This window comes from Oncorhynchus nerka, linkage group LG13 (genome assembly GCF_034236695.1).
Source record: "Oncorhynchus nerka isolate Pitt River linkage group LG13, Oner_Uvic_2.0, whole genome shotgun sequence".
Lineage (NCBI taxonomy): Eukaryota > Metazoa > Chordata > Actinopteri > Salmoniformes > Salmonidae > Oncorhynchus > Oncorhynchus nerka.
In genome coordinates this window covers 87,959,658-87,972,131 of record NC_088408.1, presented here as the reverse complement: position 1 = coordinate 87,972,131, position 12,474 = coordinate 87,959,658, and the positions used below count along the sequence as shown (strand labels likewise).

The following is a 12,474-nucleotide window of genomic DNA, read 5'->3' as shown; positions in this document are numbered from 1 at the left end:
TCTGAGCCAGGATAAATATCAGTCTGCCTGCAAGATAAGGGCCCTCTGAGCCAGGAGAAATATCAGTCTGCCTGCAAGATAAGGGCCCTCTGAGCCAGGAGAAATATCAGTCTGCCTGCAAGATAAGGGCCCTCTGAGCTAGGATAAATATCATTCTCCCTCCAAGATAAGGGCCCTCTGAGCCAGGAGAAATATCATTCTCCCTCCAAGATAAGGGCCCTCTGAGCTAGGAGAAATATCAGTTTGCCTGCAAGATAAGGGCCCTCTGAGCCAGGAGAAATATCATTCTCCCTCCAAGATAATGGCCCTCTGAGCCAGGATAAATATCATTCTCCCTACAAGATAAGGGCCCTCTGAGCCAGGATAAATATCATTCTCCCTACAAGATAAGGGCCCTCTGAGCCAGGAAAAATATCATTCTCCCTCCAAGATAAGGGCCCTCTGAGCCAGGATAAATATCATTCTCCCTCCAAGATAAGGGCCCTCTGAGCCAGGAAAAATATCATTCTCCCTCCAAGATAAGGGCCCTCTGAGCCAGGATAAATAACATTCTCCCTACAAGATAAGGGCCCTCTGAGCCAGGATAAATAGCATTCTCCCTACAAGATAAGGGCCCTCTGAGCCAGGATAAATAGCATTCTCCCTCCAAGATAAGGGCCCTCTGAGCTAGGAGAAATATAATTCTCCCTCCAAGATAATGGCCCTCTGAGCCAGATAAGGGTGGATAAAGAAGCCTGTCCATTGGGTTGCGCATTCTCTATTTTCTCTCTCCTGTTGCTGTGGATGATCCTTCCACTGAGGTCAGCTGTCTGGTTATTACAGCTGTCACTGCCTGTCTGTGGAAATCAGTCTTTTTAGGTATGGGATCAGGGCCGTCGCCTGCTGTTGTTAATGTCATCAGGGAAGCAGATGCCTCCTGGTCCAGAGGGTGTTTTATTTTATAGGCCACAGCACAGCATATTGAGTGTTTTTATAGAAATGCATTTTGATTGGCAGAGGGAGTCATTCGTGACACAGCACTGTCTTTATTAGTCCACTTCATTAGACAAACAAAGGCCCTCTTCTCCCAGGTGGTTGATTCATTCACTCTTCCAGAGTGTTTTGTATTTGTAAACAAGGCTAATGTAGAATGTCCATCCGTAGTGAAGTGTATTGTGATTTCACAGCCTCGGTCTCTCTTCTGTCTACTGGACGTCTATTGTGATTGTATTACACAGACAAGAAGAGTGGATACTACAAGCTTAATTCCTCCCTCTGTTCTCCCCTCCCCTGCTCCCTTCTGCCGGGAAGGGAGATGGACTCAGATGTCGTCTGACAGTAAATCAGTGTGTTTTTACTGCTCAAGAGTCCAACGGCGGCGAGCTTTACACCACTCCAACCAAAGCTTGGCATTGCACATGGTGATCTGAAGCTTGTGTGCGGCTGCTCGGTCATGGAAACCCATTTCATGAAGCTCCCGACGAAAAGTTATTGTGCTGACGTTGCTTTCAGAGGCAGTTAGGAACTCGGTAGTGAGTGTTGCAATCGAGGATAGACCATTTTTACGCGCTTCAGCACTTGGTGGTCCCATTCTGTAAGCTCGTGTGGCTTATCACTTCGCTGCTGAGCCGTTGTTGCTCCTAGACGTTTCTACTTCACAAGTTGACTTTCCACTTCACAAGCTCTAGCAGAGCAGAAATTTGACGAAGTGACTCTTTGGAAAGGTGGCATCCTATGACGGTGCCACGTTGAAAGTCACTGAGCTTTTCAGTAAGGCCATTCTACTGCCAATGTCTGTCTAGGGAGATTGCATGGCTGTGTGCTTGATTTTATAGACCTGTCAGTGACGGGTTTTGCCGAATCAACTAATTGTATTTTTCTGGCTTCCTCTCTTCTCCACCCCACCTGTATTTTTCTGGCTTCCTCTCTTCTCCACCCCACCTGTATTTTTCTGGCTTCCTCTCTTCTCCACCCCACCTGTATTTTTCTGGCTTCCTCTCTTCTCCACCCCACCTGTATTTTTCTGGCTTCCTCTCTTCTCCACCCCACCTGTATTTTTCTGGCTTCCTCTCTTCTCCACCGCACCTGTATTTTTCTGGCTTCCTCTCTTCTCCACCCCACCTGTATTTTTCTGGCTTCCTCTCTTCTCCACCCACCTGTATTTTTCTGGCTTCCTCTCTTCTCCACCCCACCTGTATTTTTCTGGCTTCCTCTCTTCTCCACCCCACCTGTATTTTTCTGGCTTCCTCTCTTCTCCACCCCACCTGTATTTTTCTGGCTTCCTCCTCTTCTCCACCCCACCTGTATTTTTCTGGCTTCCTCTCTTCTCCACCCACCTGTATTTTTCTGGCTTCCTCTCTTCTCCACCCCACCTGTATTTTTCTGGCCTCTTCCTCCACCTCTGGCTTCCTCTCCCACCCCACCTGTATTTTTCTGGCTTCCTCTCTTCTCCACCCCACCTGTATTTTTCTGGCTTCCTCTCTTCTCCACCCCACCTGTATTTTTCTGGCTTCCTCTCTTCTCCACCCCACCTGTATTTTTCTGGCTTCCTCTCTTCTCCACCCCACCTGTATTTTTCTGGCTTCCTCCTCTCTTCTCCACCCCACCTGTATTTTTCTGGCTTCCTCCTCTCTTCTCCACCCCACCTGTATTTTTCTGGCTTCCTCTCTTCTCCATCCCACCTGTATTTTTCTGGCTTCCTCTCTTCTCCACCCCACCTGTATTTTTCTGGCTTCCTCTCTTCTCCACCCCACCTGTATTTTTCTGGCTTCCTCTCTTCTCCACCCCACCTGTATTTTTCTGGCTTCCTCTCTTCTCCACCCCACCTGTATTTTTCTGGTTTCCTTTCTTCTCCACCCCTCCTGTATTTTTTGTTATTTCCCTCTCTTAATTAAAAAATAATTTTCTCCTCACCCTTCTCCTTTTCTGTCATCTTCATCCCACCCTTCTCCTTTTCTGTCATCTTCACCTTTTATGTCATCTTCTCTCTACCCTTCTCATTTTCTGTCATCTTCACCTTTTCTGTCATCTTCTCATTACCCTTCTCCTGTTCTGTCATCTCCTCCCTACCCTTCTCATTTTCTGTCATCTTCTCCCTACCCTTCTCCTTTTCTGTCATCTTCTCTCTACCCTTCTCCTGATCTGTCATCTTCTCTCTACCCTTCTCCTGTTCTGTCATCTTCTCCCTACCCTTCTCCTTTTCTGTCATCTTCTCCCTACCCTTCTCCTTTTCTGTCATCTTCTCTCTACCCTTCTCCTTTTCTGTCATCTTCTCCTTACCCTTCTCCTTTTCTGTCATCTTCTCTCTACCCTTCTCCTTTTCTGTCATCTTCTCTCTACCTTTCTCCTTTTCTGTCATCTTCTCCTTACTCTTCTCATTTTCTGTCATCCACCTACCCTTTCTCGTGTCTGTCATCTTCTCTCTACCCTTCTCATTTTCTGTCATCCACCTACCCTTTCTCGTGTCTGTCATCTTCTCTCTACCCTTCTCCTGTTCTGTCATCTTCTCTCTACCTTTCTCCTTTTCTGTCATCTTCTCCCTACCCTTCTCCTGTTCTGTCATCTTCTCTCTACCCTTGTCCTGTTCTGTCATCTTCTCTCTACCTTTCTCCTTTTCTGTCATCTTCTCCCTACCCTTCTCCTTTTCTGTCATCTTCATTACAGTGTGCATTCATCCCGGTGATCTAATGCTCTTTAGAGTTTTCTGTCATGCCAGCTGGCGAGGGCCTTCGAGCACTTCATCATGCAAGTGCTTGAACCTTATCAGGACCATCGTCAACAACAACGCCTAGAAACCCTGCAAGAACATCGAGGGTAGGAGGAGGGTGGTGACAGTGGAGGGAGGGAGGGGGTGGAGGGGGTGGAGGGGGGGGGGAAGAAAAAAAAGGGTCTATGAGACTGAGACAAATAGACACAATAAGAGAAATCGACATGTCGTAGCATCTTTAATTCAGCCGCCCACAAATGACTGTAGTATATCAATCCAAGTGAATCATCAACACTTTCTACATATGTCCTGTTCCACTAAAGATGCAGGGCAGTACCTCCTGTCATTGTTAGTTTGCAATGCCAGGATCATGCTTTGTTCTGCTAGCACTCATTTGGACCACATATAGATGAATCTCTCGTTCTCTCTCCATCTGCTAGCGTTGGTTGTGGGATAAAAGGGAACCCTCCCAGCTTGCCTTTATTGCGCTAGTCAGCAGCTCGTTAACTTATTCATGAATAGCCACCTGTCAGACAGACAGGTAGGTAGGTAGAGTGCAAGGTTGGATGTGCAAAGCATTGTTAGCAAAGTTAAATTTCTCTCTGAGCTGTCGAGAGTTGGATTTATTGTTGAAGGTTGTGGTTAGTTTTGAATAGTGTGTTAGTTTTGAATAGTATGTTAGTTTTGAATAGTGTGTTAGGTTTGAATAGTGTGTTAGTTTTGAATAGTGTGTTAGTTTTGAATAGTGTGTTAGTTTTGAATAGCGTGTGTGCAACTGTGTGTGTGCATCTTCTAACCGGCTGTCTCGTTCACCCACAAGCCGGAGAGTCTGGAGGCCAATAAGATCAAGATGGCTTTCTTCACACACCCACCCTAACAGAGATTGGACGGCGTCTCGTCTCCCACTAGTTCCTGTTGACAGAGGAAGAACTGACCATGTGGAAGGAGGATCCCGAGAGCTTCGGTACGCTCACAAATACATGCTGCTACTAACATGTTTCCCTGTCGCCTTGTCAGCTCTTTTCTCCTCATGTTAAGTCTGGTAATGTGTCCATCTGAAGGTCAACACCATGCTGGTGTACAACACACACACCTACTCTTCGTCTCGTCTCCTTCTCATCATCATTTTGTATTCAGAGCTGTTGAAGAAACAGGGGGTGACTCCTGGAGATGCAGTCTATGGGTGAGTGAATGACACATACACACACAGTTGGAGGCAATGATTCTCGTTTACTGTAATCTCACCTGTGATAAATTGCAGGTGCCATTCAATCAGCTTTGGGAAAAAAACCTGAACATTCTGCTTCGTTGTAAAGTGCAAGAGAGCCAATATATTTGACACACAGACTGACCTGCTGACCTTGGAAGCAGCCCTGATCTACCTGCCACTGCTCTCACTAACAGCCATTCTGATATCAACATTATATTTACAGTCACACGGAAGCTAATTATTTCCCTCCATTTCATCATATCCCTCTTCCCCTACATTGTTTGGGAGTCCTTGACTGAGGTGCAGCGATGCCACAAGACAGCCACAGACAACCAGGAACCAGAAAAGTTCTGGAGATTTGTGAAACCATAAGTACAATAGGATGTACAGGTGAGAGAGTGTTTCTAGCAGTAACCAGTGATGAATCATGCTAGTCGAAGAAGGACCATACACTCCATTACCCTTGGCATTCTTCACACACAAGAGCAACAACACTTTCCCAGTCCCTACCGGAGGGAAGACCAAGAGTAGCCTTTAGTTGAGCTGTCATACCGGGAAAAAGGAAGACAAATATTTCAGTTGTCTTAAACAAATGTAGCGGGTGGTCCCTACGATCAGCAGACGAAAGCTAGATCCGCATTCGGTGCGATGTGTGCGAGCCTGAACTGTTCTCTGGCCCCCAAAAACCCAGTAACAAGGTATCCTGTCAGTGCAGTGCTGGTCAGTCAGTCATACTATTGATTAGCATTACACCAGTTCAGTACTCTCAACCAAAAACAGGTAATGGATAGAAAAAGTAGAGGTCTGCACTCATAGTATTGAGTTGATACAAGGAAATGTGTTATACTAGTGATGTAATTGTGTAGACGTACGTTAGGCACAAGGTGGATGTTTAAGTGGTGAGGAAAGTTTTGTGAGGTTTTGTGAGGTTTTGGCTGCTGTCAGTATAATCTCCCTACCGCTATCAGTCTCCCCTCCCAATCTGTCACTCTCCTTTCCTACCTACCTCCCTCCCTCTCTTCCTCTCTCCATCTATCTTGCTCTAATCTTCCACCTGTCTCCAATAAGTCCCACTCTGCAGACTTCATGGCTCTCTGGTTAAGGATCCACACTTCTTTGAAGTACACCAGTGCTGTGGAGCCGACCTTTGAGGTCACAATGGATGATGTCATTAGTGCATGATGTCATTAGTGCAGACTCTTCTTAATTGACTCCCAATTCCCAAGTCGGTCCCAATTTGAAATACATGAATTTAACTCTGTGAGGATACCGCACTCTCCAGTTTGGTGTACCCAATCACAACTATCCCTAATCTGCTACCGCCACTCCCTCGTCAATCTTGCTTGGTTTTCAACTACACAGACACTGATAACTAGGGCCAGGAGTTTGTCCTGATGATGCCATGTGGTCAGGGAAAACTCAGGGTCTTTGGACATGCATGCCCACAGCTTGAGAATGTGGTATCCACACCAAAGCGTGCTGTTTGTGTGCTGGGAGGAAAATAGATGTGCCTTGTTGTCTCCTCCCCTCTGATCTCTCCAGAGTGTTCATGTAAGGAGCTGTCTCCTCCCCTCTGCCCTCTCTACAGTGTTCCTGTAAGGAGCTGTCTCATCCCCACTGACCTCTCTACAGTGTTCCTGTAAGGAGCTCTCTCCTCCCCACTGACCTCTCTACAGTGTTCCTGTAAGGAGCTCTCTCCTCCCCACTGACCTCTCCACAGTGTTCCTGTAATGAGCTGTCTCCTCCCCACTGACCTCTCTACAGTGTTCCTGTAAGGAGCTGTCTCCTCCCCACTGACCTCTCTACAGTGTTCCTGTAAGGAGCTGTCTCTTCCCCACTGCCCTCTCTACAGTGTTCCTGTAAGGAGCTCTCTCCTCCCCACTGACCTCTCTACAGTGTTCCTGTAAGGAGCTGTCTCCTCCCCACTGCCCTCTCTACAGTGTTCCTGTAAGGAGCTGTCTCTTCCCCTCTGACCTCTCTACAGTGTTCCTGTAAGGAGCTGTCTCCTCCCCACTGACCTCTCTACAGTGTTCCTGTAAGGAGCTGTCTCCTCCCCACTGCCCTTTCTACAGTGTTCCTGTAAGGAGCTGTCTCCTCCCCTCTGACCTCTCTACAGTGTTCCTGTAAGAAGCTCTCTCCTCCCCACTGACCTCTCTACAGTGTTCCTGTAAGGAGCTGTCTCCTCCCCACTGCCCTCTCTACAGTGTTCCTGTAGTGTTCCCCCACTGACCTCTTTACAGTGTTCCTGTAAGGAGCTGTCTCCTCCCCACTGACCTCTCTACAGTGTTCCTGTAATGAGCTGTCTCCTCCCCTCTGACCTCTCTACAGTGTTCCTGTAAGGAGCTGTCTCGTCCCCACTGACCTCTTTACAGTGTTCCTGTAAGGAGCTGTCTCCTCCCCACTGACCTCTCTACAGTGTTCCTGTAATGAGCTGTCTCCTCCCCTCTGACCTCTCTACAGTGTTCCTGTAAGAAGCTCTCTCCTCCCCACTGACCTCTCTACAGTGTTCCTGTAAGGAGCTGTCTCCTCCCCACTGCCCTCTCTACAGTGTTCCTGTAAGGAGCTGTCTCCTCCCCACTGCCCTCTCTACAGTGTTCCTGTAAGGAGCTGTCTCCTTCCCACTGACCTCTCTACAGTGTTCCTGTAATGAGCTGTCTCCTCCTGTAAGGAGCTGTCTCCTCCTGTAATGAGCTGTCTCCTCCTGTAATGAGCTGTCTCCTCCTGTAAGGAGCTGTCTCCTCCCCACTGCCCTCTCTACAGTGTTCCTGTAATGAGCTGTCTCCTCCCCTCTGACCTCTCTACAGTGTTCCTGTAATGAGCGGTCTCCTCCCCTCTGACCTCTCTACAGTGTTCCTGTAATGAGCTGTCTCCTCCCCACTGACCTCTCCACAGTGTTCCTGTAAGGAGCTGTCTCCTCCCCACTGACCTCTCTACAGTGTTCCTGTAAGGAGCTGCCTCCTCCCCACTGCCCTCTCTACAGTGTTCCTGTAAGGAGCTGTCTCCTCCCCACTGCCCTCTCTACAGTGTTCCTGTAAGGAGCTGTCTCCTCCCCACTGACCTCTCTACAGTGTTCCTGTAAGGAGCTGTCTCCTCCCCACTGACCTCTCTACAGTGTTCCTGTAAGGAGCTGTCTCCTCCCCACTGACCTCTCTACAGTGTTCCTGTAAGGAGCTGTCTCCTCCCCACTGACCTCTCTACAGTGTTCCTGTAAGGAGCTGTCTCCTCCCCTCTGACCTCTCTACAGTGTTCCTGTAAGAAGCTCTCTCCTCCCCACTGACCTCTCTACGGTGTTCCTGTAATGAGCGGTCTCCTCCCCACTGACCTCTCTACGGTGTTCCTGTAATGAGCTGTCTCCTCCCCACTGCCCTCTCTACAGTGTTCCTGTAATGAGCGGTCTCCTCCCCTCTGACCTCTCTACAGTGTTCCTGTAAGGAGCTGTCTCCTCCCCACTGCCCTCTCTACAGTGTTCCTGTAATGAGCTGTCTCCTCCCCTCTGACCTCTCTACAGTGTTCCTGTAATGAGCTGTCTCCTCCCCACTGCCCTCTCTACAGTGTTCCTGTAATGAGCTGTCTCCTCCCCACTGACCTCTTTACAGTGTTCCTGTAATGAGCTGTCTCCTCCCCTCTGACCTCTCTACAGTGTTCCTGTAATGAGCTGTCTCCTCCCCACTGACCTCTCTACAGTGTTCCTGTAATGAGCGGTCTCCTCCCCTCTGACCTCTCTACAGTGTTCCTGTAATGAGCTGTCTCCTCCCCACTGACCTCTCCACAGTGTTCCTGTAAGGAGCTGTCTCCTCCCCACTGACCTCTCTACAGTGTTCCTGTATGGAGCTGCCTCCTCCCCACTGCCCTCTCTACAGTGTTCCTGTAAGGAGCGGTCTCCTCCCCACTGCCCTCTCTACAGTATTCCTGTAAGGAGCTGTCTCCTCCCCTCTGACCTCTCTACAGTGTTCCTGTAATGAGCTGTCTCCTCCCCACTGACCTCTCTACAGTGTCCCTGTAATGAGCTGTCTCCTCCCCTCTGACCTCTCTACAGTGTTCCTGTAATGAGCTGGCTCCTCCCCTCTGACCTCTCTACAGTGTTCCTGTAATGAGCTGTCTCCTCCCCTCTGACCTCTCTACAGTGTTCCTGTAAGGAGCTGCCTCCTCCCCACTGCCCTCTCTACAGTGTTCCTGTAATGAGCTGTCTCCTCCCCACTGACCTCTCTACAGTGTTCCTGTAATGAGCTGTCTCCTCCCCTCTGACCTCTACAGTGTTCATGTAATGAGCTGTCTCCTCCCCTCTGACCTCTCTACAGTGTTCCTGTAATGAGCGGTCTCCTCCCCTCTGACCTCTCTACAGTGTTCCTGTAAGGAGTTGCCTCCTCCCCACTGCCCTCTCTACAGTGTTCCTGTAATGAGCTGTCTCCTCCCCTCTGACCTCTACAGTGTTCATGTAATGAGCTGTCTCCTCCCCTCTGACCTCTCTCCAGTGTTCCTGTAATGAGCTGTCTCCTCCCCTCTGACCTCTCTACAGTGTTCCTGTAAGGAGCTGTCTCCTCCCCACTGACCTCTCTACAGTGTTCCTGTAAGGAGCTGCTGTCTCCTCCCCTCTGACCTCTCCACAGTGTTCCTGTAAGGAGCTGTCTCCTCCCCTCTGACCTCTCTACAGTGTTCCTGTAATGAGCTGTCTCCTCCCCACTGCCCTCTCTACAGTGTTCCTGTAAGGAGCTGTCTCCTCCCCTCTGACCTCTCCACAGTGTTCCTGTAAGGAGCTGTCTCCTCCCCTCTGACCTCTCTACAGTGTTCCTGTAATGAGCTGTCTCCTCCCCACTGCCCTCTCTACAGTGTTCCTGTAATGAGCTGTCTCCTCCCCACTGACCTCTCTACAGTGTTCCTGTAATGAGCTGTCTCCTCCCCACTGACCTCTCCACAGTGTTCCTGTAAGGAGCTGTCTCCTCCCCACTGACCTCTCTACAGTGTTCCTGTAAGGAGCTGCCTCCTCCCCACTGCCCTCTCTACAGTGTTCCTGTAAGGAGCTGTCTCCTCCCCACTGCCCTCTCTACAGTGTTCCTGTAAGGAGCTGTCTCCTCCCCACTGACCTCTCTACAGTGTTCCTGTAAGGAGCTGTCTCCTCCCCACTGACCTCTCTACAGTGTTCCTGTAAGGAGCTGTCTCCTCCCCACTGACCTCTCTACAGTGTTCCTGTAAGGAGCTGTCTCCTCCCCACTGACCTCTCTACAGTGTTCCTGTAAGGAGCTGTCTCCTCCCCTCTGACCTCTCTACAGTGTTCCTGTAAGAAGCTCTCTCCTCCCCACTGACCTCTCTACGGTGTTCCTGTAATGAGCGGTCTCCTCCCCACTGACCTCTCTACGGTGTTCCTGTAATGAGCTGTCTCCTCCCCACTGCCCTCTCTACAGTGTTCCTGTAATGAGCGGTCTCCTCCCCTCTGACCTCTCTACAGTGTTCCTGTAAGGAGCTGTCTCCTCCCCACTGCCCTCTCTACAGTGTTCCTGTAATGAGCTGTCTCCTCCCCTCTGACCTCTCTACAGTGTTCCTGTAATGAGCTGTCTCCTCCCCACTGCCCTCTCTACAGTGTTCCTGTAATGAGCTGTCTCCTCCCCACTGACCTCTTTACAGTGTTCCTGTAATGAGCTGTCTCCTCCCCTCTGACCTCTCTACAGTGTTCCTGTAATGAGCTGTCTCCTCCCCACTGACCTCTCTACAGTGTTCCTGTAATGAGCGGTCTCCTCCCCTCTGACCTCTCTACAGTGTTCCTGTAATGAGCTGTCTCCTCCCCACTGACCTCTCCACAGTGTTCCTGTAAGGAGCTGTCTCCTCCCCACTGACCTCTCTACAGTGTTCCTGTATGGAGCTGCCTCCTCCCCACTGCCCTCTCTACAGTGTTCCTGTAAGGAGCTGTCTCCTCCCCACTGCCCTCTCTACAGTATTCCTGTAAGGAGCTGTCTCCTCCCCTCTGACCTCTCTACAGTGTTCCTGTAAGGAGCTGGCTCCTCCCCTCTGACCTCTCTACAGTGTTCCTGTAATGAGCTGTCTCCTCCCCTCTGACCTCTCTACAGTGTTCCTGTAAGGAGCTGCCTCCTCCCCACTGCCCTCTCTACAGTGTTCCTGTAATGAGCTGTCTCCTCCCCACTGACCTCTCTACAGTGTTCCTGTAATGAGCTGTCTCCTCCCCTCTGACCTCTACAGTGTTCATGTAATGAGCTGTCTCCTCCCCTCTGACCTCTCTACAGTGTTCCTGTAATGAGCTGTCTCCTCCCCTCTGACCTCTCTACAGTGTTCCTGTAAGGAGTTGCCTCCTCCCCACTGCCCTCTCTACAGTGTTCCTGTAATGAGCTGTCTCCTCCCCTCTGACCTCTACAGTGTTCATGTAATGAGCTGTCTCCTCCCCTCTGACCTCTCTACAGTGTTCCTGTAATGAGCTGTCTCCTCCCCTCTGACCTCTCTACAGTGTTCCTGTAAGGAGCTGTCTCCTCCCCACTGACCTCTCTACAGTGTTCCTGTAAGGAGCTGCTGTCTCCTCCCCTCTGACCTCTCCACAGTGTTCCTGTAAGGAGCTGTCTCCTCCCCTCTGACCTCTCTACAGTGTTCCTGTAATGAGCTGTCTCCTCCCCACTGCCCTCTCTACAGTGTTCCTGTAAGGAGCTGTCTCCTCCCCTCTGACCTCTCCACAGTGTTCCTGTAAGGAGCTGTCTCCTCCCCTCTGACCTCTCTACAGTGTTCCTGTAATGAGCTGTCTCCTCCCCACTGCCCTCTCTACAGTGTTCCTGTAATGAGCTGTCTCCTCCCCACTGACCTCTCTACAGTGTTCCTGTAATGAGCTGTATCCCTATTTAGTATCAATGGCCTGTCATGGGCAGCTATACTAACAACTGGTTATTGATTACCAGTATTATTGATCCTGTTATTGTTGTTGCCCCCTGTGGGAGTAGAACATACTGAATGGGTGGGTTGTGTTTGTGTGTTGATATATTAAAGGTTGACAGGTTTTGTATAGGATTTGCTAATCCTTTAACCCTGTGAGTGACACCCAGGGGCTGTTGCTGTGAGCAATGAGTCTCTCATATGATGCACACTACAGTACGTTGCAGAGGAGTGTGTCTGTCTGATCTCCCCTGCCAGTCCATTGATTTAGTGCCAGTTGAACTGATGGAGACGGAATAGATCTGGTGTGTGTGTTTCTATTTGTTTTTCACTATTTGGGACCGTTGTCTGTTGTTGTTTACTGATTGCCCCCTGCCCCTGCTTCCTCTTTCACCAGCCTTGTACAAGGATCTTGTTCTTGGACATATTCCACAACTACAGTGAGACTCCTGGAGTACTACTGGAGATGGTACAGAATCTACAAGGTAAGTCTGTCATTGTGTTGTCATCTAAGACAATCCTTTGGGGAAAAGTGTATTCTGACCTCAATAGGACATCCTGTTAAATAAAGGAGAAATAAAACATGTTTTCACAAAACTATTTTCTGATGATTTCCTAACCTGGCCTTGTCCATCCACAGCCTTGGCTTGGTTGTAGAGATGTCCACTGAAACGGCTGAGAACGTGCTGTACAACAGAACCGTTCAACATTCTTT

General features: G+C 49.5%; 1 protein-coding gene across 1 annotated transcript; it reads right to left on the bottom strand.

The window, feature by feature from the left end:
* Positions 1–2,950: 2,950 nt before the first annotated feature.
* On the bottom strand, positions 2,951–3,367 carry LOC135574808 (octapeptide-repeat protein T2-like). The gene has a single exon (XM_065027007.1). It carries the CDS (start codon positions 3,365–3,367, stop codon positions 2,951–2,953), a length of 417 nt encoding a protein of 138 aa, XP_064883079.1.
* Between the last annotated feature and the right edge of the window lie 9,107 nt (positions 3,368–12,474).

Excerpts from the sequence above, each read along its gene's own strand:
- LOC135574808 (XM_065027007.1), bottom strand. The coding sequence starts at position 3,367 with ATGACAGAAAATGAGAAGAGTAAGGAGAAGATGACAGAAAAGGAGAAA.